This window comes from Trachypithecus francoisi, unplaced genomic scaffold (assembly GCF_009764315.1).
Source record: "Trachypithecus francoisi isolate TF-2019V2 unplaced genomic scaffold, Tfra_2.0 Lachesis_group11, whole genome shotgun sequence".
NCBI lineage: Eukaryota > Metazoa > Chordata > Mammalia > Primates > Cercopithecidae > Trachypithecus > Trachypithecus francoisi.
The window spans coordinates 86573660-86597228 of record NW_022681456.1 but is presented as its reverse complement, the minus strand read 5'-3'; the positions used below and the strand labels follow the sequence as shown (position 1 = coordinate 86597228).

Genomic DNA, 23569 nt, shown 5'->3' with positions numbered 1-23569 from the left:
GTAGGCAGCTCAGGAAGCAGAGCAACTGGGCCACGTGGCCCACTGCTAAGAGCGGGAAGACAGCTGCCCAAGGCAGGGCAATGGACGAGGCGCACAGGAGTTGGGAATGGGGCGGACTTGGATGGCAGCCCACAGCCTTGGCCTCTTGGGACAGCTTCAAAGGCAGGTGTCTGAGATCTCCTGTCTGTGGAGACTGGGTGTAGGCGGAGCAGGTGCTGCAGGGGTTAAATACAGCAATGTATTGCTTTCAAACAGGATGTTTTCTGCCACTTTTAGCTCTTCCCCAGACACACTCAACACCCCCAGCTGCAGTAGGGCTGACTCTGGTGCCCAGACTCTGGATCTTAGTGGCTGGCAGGGGGGGCCAGCAACGAGGGACGGGCAGAATTGTACCCTTTCCACTTCCACTCCCACCCAGCCCTGCTTGCCCACCTGCAGACGTAGACAGACAGACAGACAGACACACACACACACACACACACACACACACACACACACACAAAGAGTTTCCTTCTCTGATGCCAACAGGAGGTGACCCTGGCAAAGGCCTTTAAGTCAGACCCCAGATGGAGTATGTCTAGATCTCAGCTTTTGTTTTTCTTTGGAGACCTCTGTCTTCCAGTAGCCTAAGCAGGGAAGAAGGAGAGCTCAAGGGGCTTTCAAGACCTGGGCCCAGTCCCAGAACTGTGAGCCGGCTGAGGCCACTTGCCACCCCTTCCAGCACTACCAGTTCCCAGGGAGCATCGAGGAAAGCACCAGTGGACAATGAGCCGAGATAACCTAAGCTGGGCTGGCCCCCACCAGGGGCATGGGCAGTGGGAGGTGTCTGCTGAGGACAGGCGTGCTGCCACATACTCCCAAGCCAGGCCCTCCTTTGCTCCCTCTGCCCCTACTGCCCAAGTCCTTCCCAGCTGACCACGCTCTGCGGGGTTCCCCCTCTGGCCTTATTGACTCCTCAGGCTCCTTTCCTGGTGGGCAGGAAGGTGAGGTGGGGACAAGGTGGACGCAGAAAGGAGCACTGCCTTCCTATCCTCAATCCCTGTGGTTTTCAGAGGTCAGAGGTGACATCCAGGTAGACCACCACCTTGGAACTTAAAAAAATGTTTCTGGAGTATTTACTACATGCCAGGCCTACTAAGCTCTGCATACATTGTTTCATTTAGCCCTCACAACAGTTCTGTGAGGCAGGGAGCAGTCCTACTTTACAGGTAGCAAAGCCAAAGTTCAGAGCACTCTGAGTGACTTGCCCAGGGTCCCACAGCCAGGCAGGCAGTGGTGCCTGGGGCCAAACAAGGACGGCTGATTGTAGTGCCCAACTGGGTCCTTTTCCAATGACAATCATCAGAGCAGATGCCTACTGCTCCGCACTGGGCCCTGCTCCATGGTTTTCCTGTGTACTCACTTACTTCACTCTCACAACAGCCTCCTCCAGTGGATACTTTATTGCCCCAGGTTAGGGGTGGAAACTGAGGTGCAGGGAAGGTGATTGTACTGTGGAGCTGGATTTGAATCTAGGTAGCTTAGCTCTGAGTCATTTCTGCATCCCTAAGCCCTGGACACCTTTCACTTCCACTAAGTCGGGAGCAATGCAGAGAACAATCCCCAGGTCATGAGGGAAGAACCTGGGGATTGTTCCTGTCCTTCCAAGGGTCCCAGGCCAAGGGATGGCAGGCCTCAGCCAGGATCCATCCACTTTCTGTCACCCAGCCCCTCTCATCTGGGAAAATCCCATTCAATAGATGAGCTTCTCCTCCTCAGTCAACTTTCCAGTACTGGATGGTCCTTTTAGGAGAGATATCCTAGATACGGCCTCTAAGTCCAAGTGCAAACCTATAGGAAAGTGGGGCAAAGACACAAGATGGAAAAGAGGACAGGTGGAAAACTGCTTAATACCTGCTCTCTGCCACGTCACACGCCCACCCCACCAGCAATTCATGTTCTGAGTACAGAGAACATCCCACTGCTTTTGCTGGGACCGTCCCCAGAGCAACCCTCTCCTGACCCTGCTTTAGAAACACCAAACCCCCAGCACTGAGCCTCAGAGAAGCAGAGGGGGAGGAGCTCAACTCTGTAGAAAGCCCCTGGCTTCCATCCCTCCAGGGCCTGCATCCCACATCAAAACCCCTGCCTGACCCTGACCCCAGTCCTGACCTTGCCTTAGCAAGAAATGAGAAGATAACATATTTCCTTCCAGTCACTGAAGCCACAACCATTGCCTCTCCTACACATCTGCCCGTCAGCCCACACCACAGGCGGCCCCATCTTGCGACAGCTTCTGTTAAATGGGCATCCCCAGGGCAGTCTCGCCTACGGCAGTCTTGCAGGGTGATGACTGCCAGGTGTCCTGGGCAGAGCCCTGGGAAGGCAAACATCAAAGTCCCTCATGGCTCAGTTTAACTCCACATTGACTGGACCCTCCTAAGGGTGGTAAAGCTGTGACTCTGAGAAGGACCGTGGAGTGGACACGAAGTCTGATCACTAGCGTCTTTTCCAGCTCTGAGAGCATGCAACTCCAAGACTGGAATTCCCATCATGAGAAGCACTGTTTTTTTTTTCTTTTTAAGAGACAAGGTCTCCTCTGTTACCCAGGCTGGAGTGCAGTTGCACAATGACAGCTCACTGCAGCCTCTAATTCCTAGGCTCAAGCAATCTTCCACCTCAGACTCTCAAGTAGCTGGGGTGACAGGTGTAAGCCATGCCAGGCAAGAAGGCCTTAAATGAGATGAAGCTTTCTCCCTAATCCCTCACTAGCCAGATGAACCCCAACATTCATGCCTCAGTGAGTGAGACTCACTCATCCTTAGATGCCAATGAGCAGGAAGGGCACAAAAGATGTGGCCCCTAATCGACCCCAGGAGAGGGGTTCTCTCTCCGCCAGGTTGGGACTGGGGTGATCTAAACTGGGCTTTCTAATTGTTGACATTGTTTCAAAGTTCCCACTCCTTCTAGAAAGAAATGGAAAGCTAAGCTACTTCCCCATAGAGTGAGAGACAATTCTTTTTCTTCCTAAAATTGCCACACACACAGTCAACCACGTGTTGGGCTTTTCTAGGAGAAGATATGCCTGTGTGTCCGCCAGCCACAACTGCACATGCACTTGTGCACACACACCCTTGTCTTGCTATTTTTCATTTCATCATCCCTTAAACTCTGCCCCATCGAGTGCTGAGCACTGCATGACCTACCTGACTTTTTATTTGTCATCTCTTTTTGCCTGGTGCATAACTCAGGCACAGCAATATCATGGCCAGCTAAGGTGATACCCTCTCTTCCTTCTCCACCATCCCCAACATGTACCCATTTTCTTTGTCCAGAACAGTCTCAGTATCTCCCAGAAGAAGCTGACAGGGAACAGAGTGATAATAAGGGGGAGAGGAAAGGGTTTACTGTATAAATAGAACATATCCAAACTACTTCCTGCCCCAACTGTCTCCCCAGCTCCTTCAAACACACACATTTTAAATATGGGTAAGAATGGTTAGAAATTATTTTCTACAGACCACAATGTCCACAGTAAAACCCAATAGATAACATTCAGCTCAGAAAATCTCAAGATTGGAAGGCAACAGCACCACCTAGTCCAATCATCTTAAATTTCTTCTATGATATTCTAGCCAAACAGTTTTCCAGCCCATGTTTGAATAATTTTCCTACTGGAGAACCACCTCCCATGGCAATCCACTCTCTTTGGATGACTCTATGCTTAGAAAGCTCTGTATCATGCACAGATGGAACAGCCCCCATGGCTTTCAATGGCTGCTCCTAGACAGCTCTTTGCAGCCGTGTTAGACAAACCTACTAGGCCATTCACACAGGAGCTCTAGAGGAGGATTGGGGGCCACGTATGGTGCCATATGCACATTAGAAAAAGGAGCCCTGGCCAGGTGCGGTGGCTCATGCCTGTAATCCCAGCACTTCGGGAGGCCCAGGCTGGTGGATCTCTTGAGGTCAGCAGTTCGAGACCAGCCTGGCTAACATGGCGAAACCCCGTCTCTACTAAAAAAAAAAAAAAACACAAAAACTAGCCAGCGATGGTGGTGTGTGCCTGTAATCCCAGCTACTCAGGAGGCTGAGGCGGGAGAATCTCTTGAACCAGGGAGGCAGAGGTTGCAGTGAGCTGAGATCGCACCGTTGCACTCCAGCCTGGGTGACAACAGTGAAACTCCATCTCAAAAAAAAAAAAAGAAGAAGAAAAGAAAAATTAAAAAGAAAAAGGATCCCTTTTTCTAAGACTCTTAGACTTTTCTAAGGCACTAAGCCCTAAGACACTTCACTTCCATCAGTCAGAAAATTATCATAAAAATAACACTCTACAATGCTTATGTCGTGAGTGAGGTTGCAGGGGAGAAGCCGCAGAAGATAGCCTGGATTACACTTAATTTTGATTTAGACCCTATCAACTTCCCAGGTTTGATCATGATCCCCATAAGAAGAGTGAGTAAGGTGGTAGCACAGACAGCGTCTGCCTTTGTGGCCTGCACCTGGAGAGAACAGCGTCTGTTCCACGGAAAGGGCCCGTGGAGCAGCGTGAGTGCTGGATGTGCTCCCAGCAGGGCTGCCGCCTCCTCTGTCTGCCACTTGGCTCTTTCCAGAGGAGGCTGGGTCCCAGAAACACAGCTCTAAACACCTCTAAGAACGTTTAAGAGGCTCACCAGTCATGACTGACTTAATGATGGGAAATTCAGTGGCTGATGACACCGGAGTTGCAGGAAGGAGTTTACCCCTGAAGCTTGTTCTTCATTAACCCTTTTGGGACTATGCATCACCTTTGAGAATCTGCTAAAATCCATGGACTGACACCCCCTACAGTATCAGGGTATATTAGTCCATTTTCACACTGCTGATAAAGACATACATGGACTGGGAAGAAAAAGAGGTTTAATTGGAATTACAGTTCCACATGGCTGGGAAGGCCTCATTATCACAGTGAAAGGTACTTCTTACATGGCGGTGGCAAGGGAAAAATGAGGAAGAAGCAAAAGTGGAAACCCTTGCTAAACCCATCAGATCTCGTAAGGCTTATTCACTATCACAGGAATAGCACGGGAAGAGGGGCCCCCATGATTCAATTACCTCCAGCTGGGTCCCTCCCACAACACGTGGGAATTCTGACAGATACAATTCAAGTTGAGATTCGGTGGGGACACAGCCAAGCCATATCACAGGGCTCGTGAGTCACTCCATGGAAACCAGGCTATACACTCTCATTCACCAATGCTGCTCTGGGGAGCTCTAGCAGCTTCTTGGAGCGTGGCAGGACTCAGAGCAGGGAGCCCATGAGGCCTCAGGCAGTGGGACAGGAGATCCATGGCTTACTTAGATAGATTTCCACTTCTTATCAACAATTTTTCCTGCAAGCTGCTTTTTTCCAGTGGAAACTCTGCCCTCAGCTTTGTCAACAAGATTTCTGGGCTGATTACTGCTCTCCAGGTAACAGGCAGGCTATGCTGGAGAGTGGCCGGTGACGCATAGGGGACTGGCCCATTTAGAAGCTGCAGTCCAATCTCTCTGGTTTTATAACTGAAGAAATGGAGGCCACAAAAGTAGAACCATGGGTATTTAGAGGCTGGGAAGGGCAGCATGGAGGGGAAAATGGGGAGAGGTTGGTTAACAAATACAAAATTAAAGCTGGACAGGAAGAATGGATTCTGGTTTTCTGCAACACTGCAGGGTGACTGTGGTTAACTATAATTTACCTTATATTCCCTAAAAGCTAGGACAGAGGATTTTGAATGTTCACAACACAAAGAAATGATAAATGTTTGGGGTAATAGATAAGCGAATTGCCCTGATTTGATCACTGCACATTGTGTACCCATATTGAAATATCACTCTGTATTCCATATGTACAATTATTATGTGTCAACTACAAATAAAAAGAAAAAATTCTAAGAAAGTCAATAAAAACAAGAGAAGAGAAGTACACTCCCTTACTGTGTGGCCTTGGACATGCCACTTCCTCTCTGATGGCCTCAGTCTCTTCTCAGTCTCCTCTGAGGTAATCAGAGAGGAAGTGGCATATCCAAGGCCACACAGTAAGGAAGTGTACTTTCTCATCTCCAGCCTGGCCAAGTCCAGGACCCCCAATCTCCTGCCTGAGTAGCTTCAGGGCGAGAGTGTGGTGTGGGGTAGGAATGGGCCATGGAAACAGGTGTGTACTCTCCCTTGGGGCTGAGAGTTCCCTGTAGGAGGCCTGATGCAGACTGCAGCAGGACCACCAGCACTGACTACATCCTTACAATCAACACAGAGAAACAAAAAGGTCGCTAGGATCACCCACGTGCTCCTGCCTGACCAACTCCAGCTCCTGGCTTCAGCTCCCACGGCCAAAGACATGAACAAGGACTCAAGACAGGGAGTACTTTAGAGGGAAGTGGGATATGCCCGGCCTGAACTTTCTCTACTCTGGGTGAGTTTTCCTGAGACACTAGCATGGGAGTGTCAAGGATATCTGCTACAGGGAAAAGTTGATGAGACAAGGAGGCTATTTGTTCAGTGACTTAAAGACCAAGAAATAGAAACTGGGCAGCCCCAAAGAGGAAGAGTAGGGCCAGCCCTTCTTTGGGGAGACCTGAACTACTGCTAGTGTTAGTGCAGCTGATGGCTAAATGAGATTTTCTCTAAAAATAAAGGCAAAAACAAAAAAGCAGCTCAAGACAGCAGAAGAGGGCTGCTTCCAAGCCATTCCCAAGCCCAGCTTCCAGTGTGGCTGCATGCCTCCCTCCAGGCTAAGCATCTGTCTTAATGCTGGGACCCTCAGCCTGAGTCCACATAGGCCTGAACCACTCTTTTTTTTTTTTTTTTTTTTTTAATTGCACATCACTCCTTTATTATACTGATCTGGAAAAAGGATTTAGTACAGTTATGCTCAAATGAACACTGAGCCCATGTGGCAGGTCCAAGCAACTAGAACACGATTCAAAAATCCGTGAAAGACACACTTAGACAGGGCCACAGGCATCTCACTGCCATGAAACAAAGCAGGGAGGGACTCTAAAACACACAGCAGGAAGCACTCCTGCCTCTCAGAGGTCAAGGAGCTTATCCCATATTGGTATGAGGAATGGCTTATTTTCTGATGACCACATGTGGGACTATTTCAACTGCCACGAGAAACCCAGGAAGGGTTATTGTTTTGTATTTTATATATATATATATATGTAAATCTAACACATAAAGTATATCAGGATTGATCCCAACCTTCTAGAGCCAGCCCCTTTGGGGTCAGGGAGGAAACAGTAGTCACATTACCATGCAGGTTACATTCTTCTTCCACTGGAATGACCAGAGCCTCCAGTCAGTGACCTGGCTGCAGAAGAGCAGAGGACTGGCTCCTGGGGGCAGACAGACTGTCTTGCTTCTCCTCATTGGTTGTGGCTTAGCATGGTTCCTCCCCACAAGTCCTTACTAAACAAAACACTCGCAAAAACCCAAGTCACTACTTTTAAACTCTCTTGGATAAGGGGAGCTTTCCCACAGCTTGGACTGAGAACCTGTGCCCTAGAAGTGCTATACTGACTAGACTGTACGAAGGGAGTGGGTGCAGGAGACAAAATGGCTAAAATGAAAATGGGAGCCCCTGGTCCCCATCTGCAGCTACAACTCAAGATGTCTACAGATGTGGTCAGTGTGACATGTGTAGGAGGGAGGGGCAGAGGGACCCGATGGGCAGGGAGGGTGCTCCTGGGGACAGTAGCCTGCCCAGACCTGAGCCACTCTTGCTCAGGCAAACCTCTTTGAGGCCCAACCACCTACCCCTATCCAGGGTGGCCAGGCTTATTCTTCTTATTTTCCTTCTGGGACCAACATGATCTCTGAATCACTCAGACTCTTCCTGCATTGTGTCAAAGGTCAGTATCCAAACCCCAGGTCCTACCAGCTCCGAGATATTTGGGATCCTTGGGATCAGACCCCTTGCCTTTGTCCAGCCACCTGGGCCAGCCTACGCCCCTGGCCACCTGACCACTGTTCAGATGCCCCCAGAGCCCATTCCTGTCTCCTCATCTACAAATAGGGACATGATAATATCTGAGTCTCAGGTCTTGTGTGGGGATCAAATGAGCTGATCTCTGAGTAGCCCTCAGAAGGGTGCCTGGCACACCATAAGCTTTATATGTTAACTTTTTTGGAACTGTACCTGGCTTTAGTATAATCACTGGAGAATCCAGGAAAATGAGATCTTCAGGCCCCACAGAGGTGCTGTGAAGGGCAGGATGCCTGCTTCTCAGTCCCAAAAGCTCCACCCCAAACAAACATTGCCCAGAAAGCCACAATTTTGCTGAGCTGGGGAAAAAACTGACCACCCCACCCATTGTCTGTGGCTTCTAAAACTCTTCCAAAACTTCTTGGGGTGAGGAGATGTGAGTTGTTCTAATCTCTCCCCTAACAATCAGAGAAGCTGAGGTACAAATCTAGACTTTTCCTCCATGTAAAAGATAAAGCCTGTGGCTCCCAAGTTGTCACTGATTACCAACCCTTACACCCATCGTCCTTCCTGTCGCTTCTCACCCAGTGTCACCTCCATCCCCCACCTTGCTCACTATCAAGTGCTGGTCCTGTACCTGCATCTGTTATCACTGTAGTGGGACCTGAAGCTTGACTACCTCCAGGATGCCCCTCTGACTGTTACCAGGGCAGCGGCACTACCACCACCCATTCCCACCCACCACCACCTGCAGCAGAAAGCAGAACTCAGGAGAAGGCTGAGGTGGGTGCTGAGGGGCTGGAGTCAGGAGGTGGCAGCGAGAACTGTGGAAGCCCTGGCAGAAGAATGGCCCCACCATTTCCCTTCACCTAGACATGGGGTGGGCTCTGGCTCAGTGGGCCTGGACTCCTGGCTGCCCCAGCTCTTAAAGGCCTGGGAAGGCCATTCACTTATCCTGGGATAGATTCTGAAGCCTGTGTCAGAATCAGGGAGGGATCCTCAGAGTCCTCTGAAATGGGCAGGGCTGGGTTAACTCTCCACCAGGCAGCTCCGGTCCTGTACAGGGCTGATTTGCCCAAACGTATCCTCTCCAACTTCTGGGTTATTAGTAAGGGGTGGACACTTCCCCTGTACAGTATTCATGCAGCTTCTTGGGACCTGGGCCAGGTGGGAGGTTCCCACTCACTTTCAAGGGCAGCAGCAGGCACCCCAAGGTGACATCGGCCGCTCCTCCATTTCTGATCTGAATGACTCCCCCTAACAAGCTTCTCCAGAGCGGTTTGGTCAGGCTTCCGGCTATCCGTCTGGGTAGGGTCCCTCTTGGGGACACCCCTGGAGGGCCAGGGATGGGATGTGGCAGCATTTCTTCTTGGCCTCACACTGGCTTCTGCTTCCTTATCTCTGATGGGGACCCTGCCTATGTTTAAGTTCCAGCCACATGGAAAGGCCTGTACTGGAAGTGAGAGACGCAGTGGTGAGCAAGACATAGACCCTGTCTTCTGGGAGCTTACAGTCTACTGCGGATTAGGGGGTGGGGATGGGGGACAAACAGGAACCTCCAATTCAGTATGACACATCCTACAGTCTAGGTAAGTGCCAGGTCTAAAGGGAGCATATGCGAAAGCCTCTGCCTCATCTTAGTGAGAGAAGAGAAGAGAAGACTCTTTGGAGGCGGTCCCCTCCCAACCTCTCCACGGAGACAGGAAGGAACAGAGGAGTTTAATGTGGTAGTGGTAAGAGGCGTAAGGAGCACTCCAGGCAGAGGATACTGCACATGCAAAAGCTGAGAATGAAAGGGAAAGAACATGTTTGGGACAGAGAAACTCATTCAATATAGCTGGAGAGAGGGAGAGGGCGCCAGGAAGAAACGCACCAACTGACCACTCATGTCAAAGGCCTGTAGGAAGTACATTCCACTCTTTTCTCTGCTTCTTGAAGTTAAACCCAGTGAGTCTTGAATATCAGGAATTTTAAATTATTGCCATGATTTATTGAAACTGAAGACTTTCAGATCCCATTCAGATCCCCATTCCAACGTGAATCCACCTGGAGGGTTGTGAATAAAATAACAACAGGGCCTCTCTCATTGTTTCATTGAGAGGTTAGCTATGCACAGGCCTCTTCTGCAGCACAGCTGAAGTCCCCGCCAGGGTACACACAAAGCCACTGTCCCCCATAGCCCATCAGGGAGATCCTTAACCCTGAGAAGAATAGGACCATCAGTAGTTGAGCTAGAAGGGAGAGGTAAAGGAGAGAGACCTGAAAAATTCAGCCTAGCTGAATAGAAAAAGAAAAGAAAAAGGTCTTGTGGGAGAAAATCGAAAGAAAGAACAAATGATTCAATAAGGGCAGATGGAAGGGAGGTTAGTGAACGACTCAGCTGCCATATCACCAGTGCAATCCTTACTGAATTCCTCAGTCTGTCCAGGGTGGCCAGATATGGTTGATGGGCACAGAGAGAGGTGAGTTGCCCACAGCTGCAGGATCCTCAAACCTGCCTCCACCAGTCTATTCAGCCCACTCTGTTCTGCTCGTTGCCAGGAATTTGTCTAAGGAAGGGCATCAGACAAAATACATGATGCTCACAGAAAACACGCACCACTGACGGGTGTGGAACATCTCATATGCAGATAGGCACATGCCAGTCCATATCCTGAGTCTGGCTGTCCAAATTCACTGCTGGCCAACATGACATAAGCCTTGTCTTACCCTTAGAGCTATCATTGAAGATAACCCTCTTGGTTCAACGTTTCAGACCAAATATCAGAATCTGTCTGGAGTATTCTTCCCCAGGGCCACAAAGTGGTAGGAAACAGCTGCCTCTGTTCTAACCCTTGAACCCTAACCAAGTTAGGATTCCCCTTCCCCAGCCCTACCCACTGATCATCTCCCTCTTTGTTTTTCTTTGGTAGCCAGGGGGCAAAGAGGGAACAGATTTAAACCACAGAGTACTTTCCATAAATGCTGCCCCAGGACAGAGAAGGAGCTAAACTCAGGGTCCCTAGAGGAACAACCTCTTTCCCTAGAGGAGCAACTTCTTTCCCTCCAGGTGGTCAGCTCTCTGCAGCCCCCGAGTTGCCCTGAGCCCGGCCTGCTGCCCACCGGGCCCCTGAACCAGCTGGCAGAAGTTCCACTCCCTGCACTCAACACTCTTTCTGACAAAGCAAACACCCCTCAAGAAGGAATTTGATGTTACTCAGAACCTAGGTTCAATTAAAGGACTTGTGGGTGAAACCCCATTTCCTTTGACTGGGCTGGGCCCCACTAAGTCAGTTGGAGTTGCTGCCAGGTGAGCTGCAGACAGGTAGCATCCTAGGCAGGACGTCAGTGGCGGAGGTCCATCTCCGCCCCTGGGGGAGATGCCCACTGCTTCCCTTCACTCCCCTGCCCTTACTTTTCCCAGAATTCCCCCGACCTGAAAAATAACTCTGCAGCTAGGCTGTTCTGTAGCCCAGGATTGAAGTTTAACAGAGATGAAAATAATTCCCCCAGTGAGCTATTTTCTGCCCAGCTTTCAGAACATAGCTCAGAGTGACAGGCACAGTGGGGCGGGGGAGGCTGGCCTCGGGTCACTAACTAGGGCCACTATCCATTTAGGGCCCTTCCTATGTACACTCCCGCACTCTTGCTGGCACCAGATTTTATAGAGGTAACTGCCTGCCACACCTGCCTCCACCTGTGGATCCACATGGGGCATGAGGGTGGCAGGATAGGGAAGGCCCACAGGAATCAGGGGTTTCCATCCTCCATGGCTACAGCTCTTACAGAATGCAAGGAAGAAGAAGAAAACACTGCTACTTTACCAAGCCTCCAAAAGGAGGTTCTATAAGACTGTTGTGTCAGCTGAGATAAATATTTTAAATATGTTATAAAAATTGTTACACTGTAAAATTATACTCTATAAAAATATTAGCCTTACTATTATTTTTCCAGGTATTTCAGAACAGGAAAGAAGGAGGAATAAATTCAGGTAAAAAGGGGAAGGCTGTGAAAAAACACCATGAATGATTGCATGGAGCATGATCCATTCATTCGTTGTCTACCAAGCCCACCCCCAAACTTTCTACTTTTTATTTTTTTATTTTTTATTTTTTGCCTTAAGAACTTATCCTCTGTTAGTTTCCTTTTGATTTTTTCTCACACAACTTTTCTTCTAATACCTACAGGGAAATACCTTCCTGAGAAGACAGAGTTTGGGAGGCAGAGAAGGAGGAGGGGAGAAAGGAAAGGAGGGGAATGTATTCTTGGAATATCTTATTCTGAAAGGTTTCTTTCTAACTCACAAGGAAGAAACACTCTGTATTATAAAGCTATTATCACATGCTGGAAGAGGTACCTTCTAGTACATTAGTAAGGAATTCTACATGAACAGGGTTTTTCCCATCCCACTGTGTAACAGTCACCTGTTAAAAGAAACTACCGGAGGATGCAGTGGAGCCAGCAGGGCAGACCTGACTGTGATGTGTGCTGTTTGCCACCCATCCTCCCCCATCACCAACAGTGATTACACATTTTTTAGATTGGCTGTCAATGTTTTATAAATCAAGAGGTTACATTTTTGAAAAACAATTCTGAATGTCCAGCTTTCTATGAAAAAGTTGGGTAATCTGACCACACCAGGCTGAAGCTCCTGCTGGAAGCCTACTGGGCCAAAAGGGGCTGTTCCCATCAACCAGCGTGTGCCCTCCAGTCCATCTCATGGGGTCTGCATCCCTCCAGCCTCGCTCATGACCCACCTGGCCCTGGCCCCCTGACCAGCCCACAGTGACAGTGGAGCTCACGGTTGGAAGTGCAGGCTCTGGAGGCAGCTGGCCTGGGTGTGCCCAACGCTGGATTCTCCCTACCACTAGCTGTGCAACCAGAACCAATGAAATGCACTCTCTAAGCTTCTGCTTCCTCACCTGTGAAATGAGAAAAATACCACCACCCACTGCATAGTCTGTGAGGAGTCCATGAGATAATCACGTCAAGTGCTCAGTACAGTGCCTGGCACGTAGTACCTGCTCAGTAAACCTTAGTGCTTATTATTGCGCACAATTGCTGTAATGACTAAGGAGAATTCATCTGAGTTGCAGCCCAGTTTTTGAAGATGATTTAACAACACAAAGCAATTGCCCTTAAACCCTCCTTTCTTGCTCAGGGACCTGGTCTACAGACAAAAACCATCTAGTGAGTATATGTGCCATGTTGGTTATTGTGTGGAGCAGGGGCACTTCAGAGATAGGATTCCGACCTGTTCCTGGGGCTCGCAGTCGAGTGGGGGGAATGGACGATGGAACACTCACAGCACTGACAGGTGGAGTTACGCACAGAGCTCTCCCCACAAGCCCTGCCCAGGACCACACAGGAGCTTGGCATTCAGGAGGATCTGGGGGTGGATCTGATTCTTTTCTCCTTCTCCTTCTAGGCTCCAAACCATTCGGGGGGCTTCGCTAAAAGACACCCAACCTCGAATTAATTCCACTTCATTTCCAGTTTCCCAGACTGTGCACGTGATTTCAACAAAGCCGGTCAGGTCTCAAATGGAGTTCATTATAATGGAATTTTACCTGAGGCAGCCCCTCCCCCACTTCTTAACATCATGGCACCCAAGATATGGGTGTGCTTGCCAAAGAGGCTGGGCAGAAGTCACTTCCTGCCCCTGGCAGAAGTCTGGAAATTCAGAGCCGTTTGGAACAAAGAACTCTGCCCCGAAGGTGTTTTCCAGCATCTCCCTGACCAGACTGGAACTGCCCCATTCACCCTCGTACCACCTGCTGCATTTTTTCCAGCTCTCCTAGACAGGAAGGAGAGGAGGGAAGACTGAGCTGAATGACCAGGACACTGCAGGAAAGGCAATGTGCAAGTGAGGAAGAGAACATGCATTCTGGACTTAAGCCTGAGTTTAAATTCTGGTTCTGATTTAGTAGTTCAATGCCTTTGGGCAAGGAATTTAGCTTCTTAATCTCTGTGAACCTTGGTTTCCTCTTCTGTAAAATGGGTATAATATTACCAGCTTCACAGGATTATTGAGAGGCATAAATGAGAAAATGCATGAAAAGCACTGAACACAGTACCTGGAACATAGTGAGTTATCATAACCATTGGTTATTACGATTGTCAGCTATTACATAATATGGTAACCTCACAAAGGCCAAAGGTTGGTATAGAAAGAGACACTGGGTGGAGCCGGGGTGGAGGGATGGCTGAAGAAGGTAGAACCCTGTCCCTGATCCCAGCACAGGCCTGGGAGCCAAGGCGAGGCCCAGGGCAGAAGTACCTACCTGCCCGGAGCTGACAGGCACAGACTGGATAGGTAATTACAAAGTTGAGGGCTGGGGTGGCCCATGCAACTGTCCAGCTAGCCACATTCCTTTGTCCCGTGGGTGGCTGGGTGGTGAGTATCTGGCTGTTTATGTGGCTACCAGGATGGTGAGTGTGGTCAACACCTCTTTTCCCCAGTAGCCCCAGCAGGGTATTCGACCTTCAAAGGGAAAAGGACTCTCTACAGGCATTTGGCTCCTTTTCCCATGGCATCGCCTCTGTTGCCTCCACCCCAACCCTCCAGCTACCCCTTGCTTCTCAGGTTAAACAAGTCAAAAGGCCAAAGAACAAGGCCAGACTCTGAAGAGATAGCCAGTAGAGATCACTAAACTTCACCCCATCTCAGTGGAGCCCTTAAATGATCAAGAAGCCCAGGACAGATGTGAATCCATCACTGCCCCAGCCCTGTGTGCTTTGATTAGCCAGCCAGACTCATGGTTCTTACACTTCCATGTTCTTTTCTCAAAATTGATGTCCTTTTCTCAAAATATATATTCCTCCTAATCCACTTATGAAAATGCAATTCAGTAGGTATTAATTGAGCACATAGTATCGGCTCACTGCTGACACCAGGCTCTTGGTTGAATTGAGAAGACCACCAAGTGTTGGAGAGGATGTAGAACCATGGGATACCTCAAGCACTGCTGATGGAAGCCCAGAGAGGAAGGGCTTCAACTGTACACAGAGGCCCAGCAGAGAGTTCTCAGAGTCAGGCTGCGGCATGTATGTGGTCACCTGTGCACAGTGCAGCAGACAGGCACACGCATGAGCCAGAAATTGGGTCCCTAGGTCATGAATAATACAACTCTTATAGCTAATCATTATAACTGTAGAAACTCATCTAATACAACTTTTTCATTTTAGAAATGAAGCCCATATCAAGTGTTGGAAAGGATGGAGAACAATGGAAACTTTCAACCATTGCTGAAAGTGTTTTTTGGAACAACCACTATGGAAAGCTGTTTGGCACCCTATAGCAATGCTGAACATAGAATTCCATGGGAGGCAGCAATTCCAACCCTAGGTATGTGCCCTACAGAAATTCTTGTGAGTTTCTCATGCACCAGAAGACAAGTATAACATGTACACCCCTAGCAGTACTGTCCTATCGTAATAGCTCAACTGGAAACAACCCAAATGTCCATCAGTGAGAGGAAGATGTACAAATCGTGGTGTATTTTTCCAATGGAATACTACACAGCAGTGCAAACTAATGAACTGCAGTGGTGTGCATCGACATGGATGAACCTCAGAAAACTCATATTGACTCAAAGAAGTGCATCACAGAGAATACACATGTATGTGAACTCCAAAGCCATGTAAAATGAAACAATATAGTGTTTTGTAAAACATACATAAATGATAACTTACAAAGAAAGCAAGGAGACAATTACAGAAATTCACTTTGGGTTGGGGAGTAAGGAGGGGGAACGCAAATGGGGAGAGGCAGAGGGGGCTTTTAAGGTGCTGCGAATGCTCCACTCTTAACTTGGGTGGTAGGTTCAGGGTATAGGATTCTTTAATATATACATAAACATATAATCTTGTGTATATGATATATCACAGTTTTTAAAATGAACAAAAAAGAATTGAAGAACCCAAGCTGCAGAGAAGCTAAGTAACCTTCACAAGCTCATCAGCTAACACATGACAGAGAAATCAATTTGCCAAATCTGAGTTTAGTCAGGTGCCAGGACAGCCATTCCTGAATTCTAAACGGGCCTCACAAGGACAGGCTTCTGGGCTAGAAATTTTGAAAAGAAGTACAAGAGTCTTTTTTTCCCCACTTGTAAATTCCCAGTGTCTTGAGTAGTACCTGGCACACAGTAGGCTCTTGGCCTATGTGTACTGAATACACATGCCTTTCAAGGGCCTACTGTGTGCCAGGCACTTGACTTACATCACCTAACCCTCACACAGCCCTACAAGGTAGCTATTATTATACCTGATTTACAGGTAAGGACACTGAGATTTGGGGATATTAAGAAACTTGCCCAAGGTCACAGGCTACAAAGTGATCATGCCAACATTTGAACCTAGGAGTCTAACTCAGACCCTGGGTTTCTCCTGTTCTGCCAGGCTGCTAGCTTCTAACAGCACTACCTAAAATTTTAGTTATCTACCAAGGAACCCTGGGACCCACGGGGTGGGCAGGCTGAGCATTTTCTCTTCCTGTGACCTCTGTCTCCAGGCTCTGACAGAGCAGTTTGTATGGCCAGGCCCAGGGCTGGCAAGCTGTGTAAAGCAGTGGTTACAGGCTGACTCTGCAGCCCTGGGCAGGTGATTATATCTCTTTAGACCTTGGTTTCCCCACTATGCCTGCTGGAGAGGATAACTGTACTTACCCCAGAGAGAAGCTATGAGGATTGAAGGAGACAAGTAAAGCAATCAGCACGGGGCCTGGCATGAGGCTATCAGAGGAGGCTAGAGTCCATTTCTCCTTCCAGTTGGGCTAGGTTCAGGAGTCCTTAAGGGATAGCCAGGAGAGGGAAAAGGTAGGCAAAGTGAGAATAGCTCCCCATTGGCCAATGGGACAATCAGCACATAGTAGGTTTTCAATAAAGAGGCTTGTTTGAAAGATTGTTTCCTATTTGCCTTCCAGACTATTAGAGTCATATTTGATTCCATACAATTTTTCTGCACAGTCCTACCTCCCTTGGGTTCTTGTTTGCTATTCTTAACCTAAGTAAGGTGACCGAGACTGCCAGAGAGGCACCAAGATCTAAAAGTGCTGGCAGAGGGAGCCTCCTTCTGAGAGGCCAGTGTCCCCAGAGTAACCTCTGGGCAGTCCAAGCTTGCTCTCAGGTCAACTTGTTCAAACTAGTTAGTACATCTAACCCCGCAGCTCACAAACATTTATTGCAGGCCTATAATGTGCAAGACAGGGCACTAGTGCCCTGTGGCCATCCCATGAAGGCAGAGGTGGGAGAGTTCCATGCAGGTTAAGAGCATGGGCTTCTGCAAACCTGAGAGGGAGTCCTGGCTTTCCTCCTCACAGGCTATGACAGCTTGGCATGTTGACTAACCTCACGGAGACTCCATTTCCTCATTTGTAAAGAGAATATAACTGGTTCCTACGTCACAAGACTTAGTGATAGGTCTGGGAGGCACGTAGCGCAGCACCTGTTACCAAGTGATTGCTCAGTAAGTAGCTGAAGCTACAACTCCAGCACCAGCAGATGGCACACACTGGATGTGTCATCAGCAAAGCCTTGGGCCTCATGGGTATTCCACAGTGCCTGGAATGTCCCACCTTGCATAACACCTCCAAGCTTCAGGTTGTCATCAGAAGGCCAGTGAGAGGCAGCAGTTTCTCAGGAACCAACCACCGAGTCTGCCCAGACTACAATTTCCCGCGAGTTGCAGCTGCCCACACCCTGCTCAGGACCAGGACTCTCCCCTGTGCAGAATGAGGACTTTGTATGGCATCTGGTTCTGGGAACACTGCTTAGTCTATTCCTTGGCACAGGACCTGCAGGGCAGGTTTGCAAAAGCATGACACACATTCCGACTCACAGAGTACTGACTGCTTCTGCCTTCCACTCCTGCTATTTATCGACGAGACACCCCCATCCTCCCCCAGCCAGCCTTGGGGTGGGGGTCTCACCACCTCCCTTCCCCACAAGTCACTTCAAAGACATGACTCCCCAAGAGATCTTCACTTGCCCTTTTCATTTGTTGACAATGAGAATGACTTCCTTCCTGGCAGAGTGACTGAGAGTCATCGTGGCGGCTCTCCTCCCTCCACCCCTATGCCCGATCACCCACAGGCTGGACCTCTGGGGAGCCCATCCTTTGCACCTGGGCCATGAGGACCCAGGACCCAGAAGGCAGGACAGTTTCTCTTCCACATGTCGCCACAGCAGGATACAGGCACTGCCATCAAGGCCTGCCACTTGGATTGAGCAAGAACAACCTGTCCCCACCCTGGACCATTTTCCCAATAGTCAGACCAGACCAAAGAGGCAAACTCTAGCGTCCTGGTGAACTGACAATGTCTCCTGCAACGCAGCTTCTCCCTAGCTTTGGCCTCCACTTTGCTTATCATTTCCCCGGAACCTGATTACAGGCGACCTATGTCCTTTATCAGTGTGGGCAAGGTTTGCCTACCCTTGCCTTCCTGGCTGCTTACCTGCTTTACAGCCAGACTTTCTGTGGGATAGTGTGGTCCCGAGAGGTCTGGGAAGCTGGATGAGCAAAACAAGGAGGCTGCAGATATGGAGGAAGAAGGAAGAAGAAACGTGAGGCCCAGTCTTGGCTTCACTATGAACCCCAGTTTCCCCAGGGGAAGCTGAAGGGGAGCTGGCAGACCTTCCTGTCCCTGTCTGAGGTTGGGGTGGGGCAGGAAAACCAAAGGTGAGGCCAGTCACAAGTCAAGGGTGAAGGGAAGTCACAGGGTGGCTGGGAGCAGTGCTGCCCTCAGGGAAAAGACAAGAATTGGCTGATAACACCAGGGAGCAGTCTAGGGTGTTGGGGTCTGTCCTCAGAATTAAGCTACCCCTGCTTTCCCTTGAGCATTAAGCCTCCCCCAACCTCATCATCCCCTCATCACTGCTGTGACCTCTGCTGAGTTTGGAGTGATGATCACTAGGATGATTAATATCCCATTTTTCCCTGGAGAGTTTGGGTTTATGTCCATTGTCCTGGTATAACCATGCATGTCATCCCCTTTCACTCTCATAATATCCCAGTTTGCAAGACACATTACACAGGCACTCTTTCTAGCATATCCAGGAGGACACTGACACAGGAAAAGGTTAGAGACAAATCAGAGGGAAGCAGAACAACAAGCAAGGCCTTGGTGACCCAGAGTGGCAGCCAGGCTGGCTTCAGCCCAGCTGGATCCTCTCAGAACTGGACAATAGTGGAGGGAGAGCCTGAGAACTGCTGCCCACCCTGGGGTTCAAATTGTCTTGGAGTCAGGGGCCTAGTCTGGTGGGTTCTGCTTTCTGCCATCCCTCAGAGGGCCTGGAGTCATGCGGGGACACAAGAGGCTCTTAATCAAATCTGGTCAATTCCTTACTTTCCTCTACCTGCATCCAAAACAGAATTGCAGCAGGAACAAATGGAAGCTGAAGCCCTGTAATGCTTTATTCAGCAACACACCAAATGTCATCTAGGTGGTCCTCCTGTCTCTGGCTCTCTGGCTTCTAGGACCTGACTGCTGCAGAAGCAACAGTGAGTTTCTAGCAGAGATTCCAGATGCCCATCCCAGCCAGGACAGCGGTGCCTCCTTAGGATGTGGGGTAAGGAATCAAACAATGGGAACTCCCTCTCCTGTCTTAGATAACCACCTGATGTAGTAGCCACCTGATGCAGCCCACTCGGCCCCAGGCCTTTCTCCATTCACAGCCTGGGCTTTGGACACCTGCTCTCTGTTCTGGGGGTAGAGTGTAGGGGTTCAGGAGGTCCTCTTGGAGCTTCCTCTGGGACTTAGTTACAAAAGAGATCAGTTCTGAGGTCAAATAGGGGAATACTACTGAGAAACCATAAACACAAATTATCAGGGCACCCCAAACAGCACCCGACCTTCCATAATGTTTGTACAAACAAAGTCTGATGGCCTCTGCTGAAGAGGAGCAAAGGGTTGAAAAGGCTTTCTAACTCTCATTTTTTCCCTCCTTTCTTACCCTATTTTATAGTTCCTCCTTTAGCTTGGTAAGGGTCCAAGTCACAGCTGATCAGGACCAGCCAAACCCGAAGCCATGGGACCCAGCCAGAGAACAGACTGTGAATTCCCCAGCTTTTTGCAGTTTGAGTCAGCCCCACAGCCAGATTGGCCTCCCAGGACTCTTCTCAAATGGGTCCAGAGAGGCTACTGAGTGGGGGCCATGGACTCTGCAGGGAGGGCTACTTCTGCTCAACGATTTCTGGCACCCAAAACAAAAGCCAGGGAGAAATGTACAGTCTTACTACCTCCTGGTCTGGCTGCATGCCAGTCCTGAAACTGTTTCAGAAAGACCCACAGTTTCCTCCAGCACTTGGACAGGGAAGGGACGGCAGAAGGTCTCTCAACACACAACACTCTCAGTTCATAGAATTGAGGCTCCAGTGTTCAGATAACCCATCTCTACCTCAGCAAACCACCTCCAATCCCTAGCCTGGGTTAAAGCCTTCTTTGCCAACACCATGACTTCTCTGGCCCCAGACTTTCCCGATTTCTTTTGCTCACCCCTTTCACTAGCAGAGACAGGCCGCTAATGAGACCACTAGGCAGAAATGGAATGAAGGGCTGGAAAAGCCTGCAGTGCTGGGATGTACCTCTTGATCCTAGGAGAAAGATGAGACGTAGATTTATCATAAAGCCACTATCCCTTCACAGTCACCTCCTGCTAGAATCATCCCATAGCCATTCCATAACCACTGCTGTATTGGGTATCTGAGCCCCTGCCCGTGAGGAAGACCACCTTCCAGCAGGTAGTTGGAGCAGAGCCGAACTCTGCCCAGGAGTTTCTGCAATCCTCAGAAAATGCCTGCCCAACTGCTTGCCTGGGCTCTGGCCCCTTTGGCTTCAACTGAGCCCAGACAGGAGGCTGACTCACTCACCGCACGCACAGAGAAGGAGGAGGAACAAGAGGAGGAGGAGGAGGAGGAAGAGGAGGAGGAGGAGGAGGAGGAGCTGTGAGAAGGGCCTGGACTTGGAGACGCAAGGCTCCCCCAGCCCAGGCTGGGTCTCAGACTCTGGTCCCTGGTTGAAGAGGAGGGGCAGTTGTCCACTGGCCCTGGAGATCACAGGCTGTTCCCTCCTAGATGCTTCTGAATCTTCCTCACCACCACCACAGATGCAGGGCACCTCACTTTCCAAACAGAAACTACTCCTTGAGCCTCTTCCTCATTTAAATGCTTGCCCCTGAGTTCCTCTGAACATCTATTGACAGGCTGTCCTGAAAAACTAGGGCCAATTAGGTCTAAACTCATTAGTAGTTCAAAGAAAGGTTAAAAAAAAAAATTACTTAAAAGACCCAACTCTACCATCACAGGTGGACCATACCTGGGCCCTGTAAGAAAATAAATGAGGCTACATGCCCTCCACTCCAGCAGTTTTGAACACCATCGACAGCCAATCGCTCCTTTTCTTATTCCTCCACTCCATGCCAAGGCGCCCGAACAGAGGAAGGAAACAAATGCTTCTTGTTGCCCAAGTGCTGAGCACTGTGCTAGCGGAGCATTTTTCCTTTAAGTTGCTTAAGCACCGAGGATGTCGCCGCTCCCCTCGCCAGCCTGGCACGAACTTCACCCTTCTCAAACCTCAGTGCCCCTTAGTGTCCCAGCCTCATGGCACGACAGCCCCGACCTCAGTCGCCAAGTTTACCGCTGGGACTTAGATTCTAATGCTCGCACCCGGGCTCTCAGGCCCCGGTAACCCCGACGCCCCGACACCGAGTCCCTATCCTGAAACCCCCTTCCCCGCTGCTCCCGGGTCCGCACCTGGTCCGGCCGCGGGGTGGACAAGCTGTTCCGCGCTCCCGGCGCCCACGGCTCGGCTGCCGCCTTTTGACAAGCAGAGACAGCCCAGCACCTGGCCCCGCCTCTCGATCAGGCCCCGCCCCGGCCCCGGCCCGGCCCTCCGCCCCGCCCACAGGTCCAGTCTTCTTCTGCCAGGAGCTAGGTTGGCGCTGCAACCATCTTGACTTGGAATCAACCACCCTACAGGCCACGCTGTAGCCTTAGAGACTCTACCTCGTGAAACTTGCATCGACTGTCGTCCATAGTGCAAGGCACGCTTCTGCCCTCTGTGGGACAGAGTTGTCGATGTTTATAGGTGCGGATTCCCGCTTCAGCCTGCGTTAATCCGGGATGCAGCCCCCCACCCTTCCTACTGTGGTTCTACCCAGCCTGCTGCGGACGCCCGGGCCAGGTGCGTCCCCTCCTCCTGGGCTGACCCGGCCAGGACTTCGTCGTCCGCGGGACGCTGGGGGGCGCCTGCCGACTGGCACCGGCGGCTAGCTCCGCACGGATGGGAAATCCAGGGCTCCGCTCACTATCCTGTTACTGCTGCAGAACGCCAGGAAGCTCAGCCTGATCCCACAGATTAGGGTAAAAGATCCCTAGGGGCCGACGTGGAAACCGGAGTTGCATCATCGCTCCCACCCGATATCACCTTGGCAGCGACCGCGGCTTACCACGTTTCCGGTCTGTCGCGAATCTCACCCAAGGGAGCTGAGTCTCAGCTTCCCTGGTCCCTGGTCCCCAGTTCCCCCTTCCTCTCCGTGGCATCGGCGTGAAGGGAAAAGATAAAGAGTACGTCCTGAGACCTGGAATTGTGGATGACTGTGGAAAATTCACCACAGAAAATTTTGGCTAAAAGTTATTCTCTGCTTCCCTTGACTACGTGATAGGCACAGCTCTAGCTGCTAGAGGAGAGCTGAAAAAGCTGGGGTTCCCTCTTCTAAGAACTCGCTGTGCAGTGGGAGAGTGTATAAATAAATAGCAATTACAACATAATCTTCTGGAATAGAAATGCCCACAAAATCATCCAGCAGTGGATGACCTCTTTTAGCCAGGGAAGATACTGCTATTCGCCTCTTACAGAGGAGGAAACCGTGGCTCAGAGGGACAGGTGAAAGGGTGGAAAATTGAGGCATAGAAAGGTTAAGTAATATGCCCAACATGACTCAGCTAATCAATGAAGGACTAGTGCTAGAGCCCATCAAATCTGCCAGTGCAATGGTCTCTGGACCATTTCTGAGACAGCCATGCTGGACTACATGATAACCAGCCCCTCACAACTAAATAATGGGGTTAAAAGAAATAGACTGAGATAAAACAGAAGGAAGAACCTCCAACAGTGAAGTTTGTTAAGCGCTGAAACAGTTCGTTATGGAGGTATCATGGAAACTTTCTGAGGAGACTTAAACAAAAGACAGAAGAGAGGCACAGCCTTTGACTGAACTTGGGAATGGACCATTTATTCTGAGAAACAGATGAAGTGCCCCTTTAGAGGTCCTGCCAGTCTGATGGATGGATTCTCTACCCGTAATGAAAGTAATAGGAAGAATTCCCTTGCCCAAAGCATCGTGGGAAAGCTAGAGGTGATTCTTATGGGAAGAAAAGCATAAGAGGAAATTTCCAACTGCTAATACCTTGGGACCTTCTCTGGAAGTCCCATGAGCCTCTGAAAGAGGTTGAGCACTCAGAAATCACTTTTGTGGTGCTTGATTGGCCTGACATCTTGCAAATAAACCTTATCAAAAGATGGTGGATGCTTACTAAGTATTCCAGAGTAATTGACAGTCTTTTTTCACAGCTCTTTGTTGGAGGAGAGGTACTTGTAATTCATATGTGTAAACTGCTTTATAGTATAAAAAGAATTCTTTGGAATATCTTACTTGATCTTTATCA

General features: G+C 49.7%; 1 protein-coding gene across 5 annotated transcripts in view; it reads right to left on the bottom strand.

Moving 5' to 3' along the window:
* The window catches only part of VDR (vitamin D receptor), a 63576-nt gene extending 41835 nt beyond the window's left edge, over positions 1-21741 (bottom strand). The window contains exons 1-4 of one of the 5 annotated variants that reach the window (XM_033222290.1): positions 21656-21730; positions 20400-20497; positions 18360-18436; positions 16573-16694 (exon numbers count right to left, since the gene is read on the bottom strand). Coding sequence is in view for 1 of the 5 variants with exons in the window: in XM_033222286.1 (XP_033078177.1) it covers positions 3186-3204 (19 nt within the window). In the remaining 4 variants the exon portion in view is untranslated. Of the gene's footprint in view, positions 1-3185; positions 3289-16572; positions 16695-18359; positions 18437-20399; positions 20498-21655 lie in introns of those variants that run through there. The other 4 variants (XM_033222288.1, XM_033222289.1, XM_033222287.1 and 1 more) reach the window with 4 other exon arrangements.
* Between the last annotated feature and the right edge of the window lie 1828 nt (positions 21742-23569).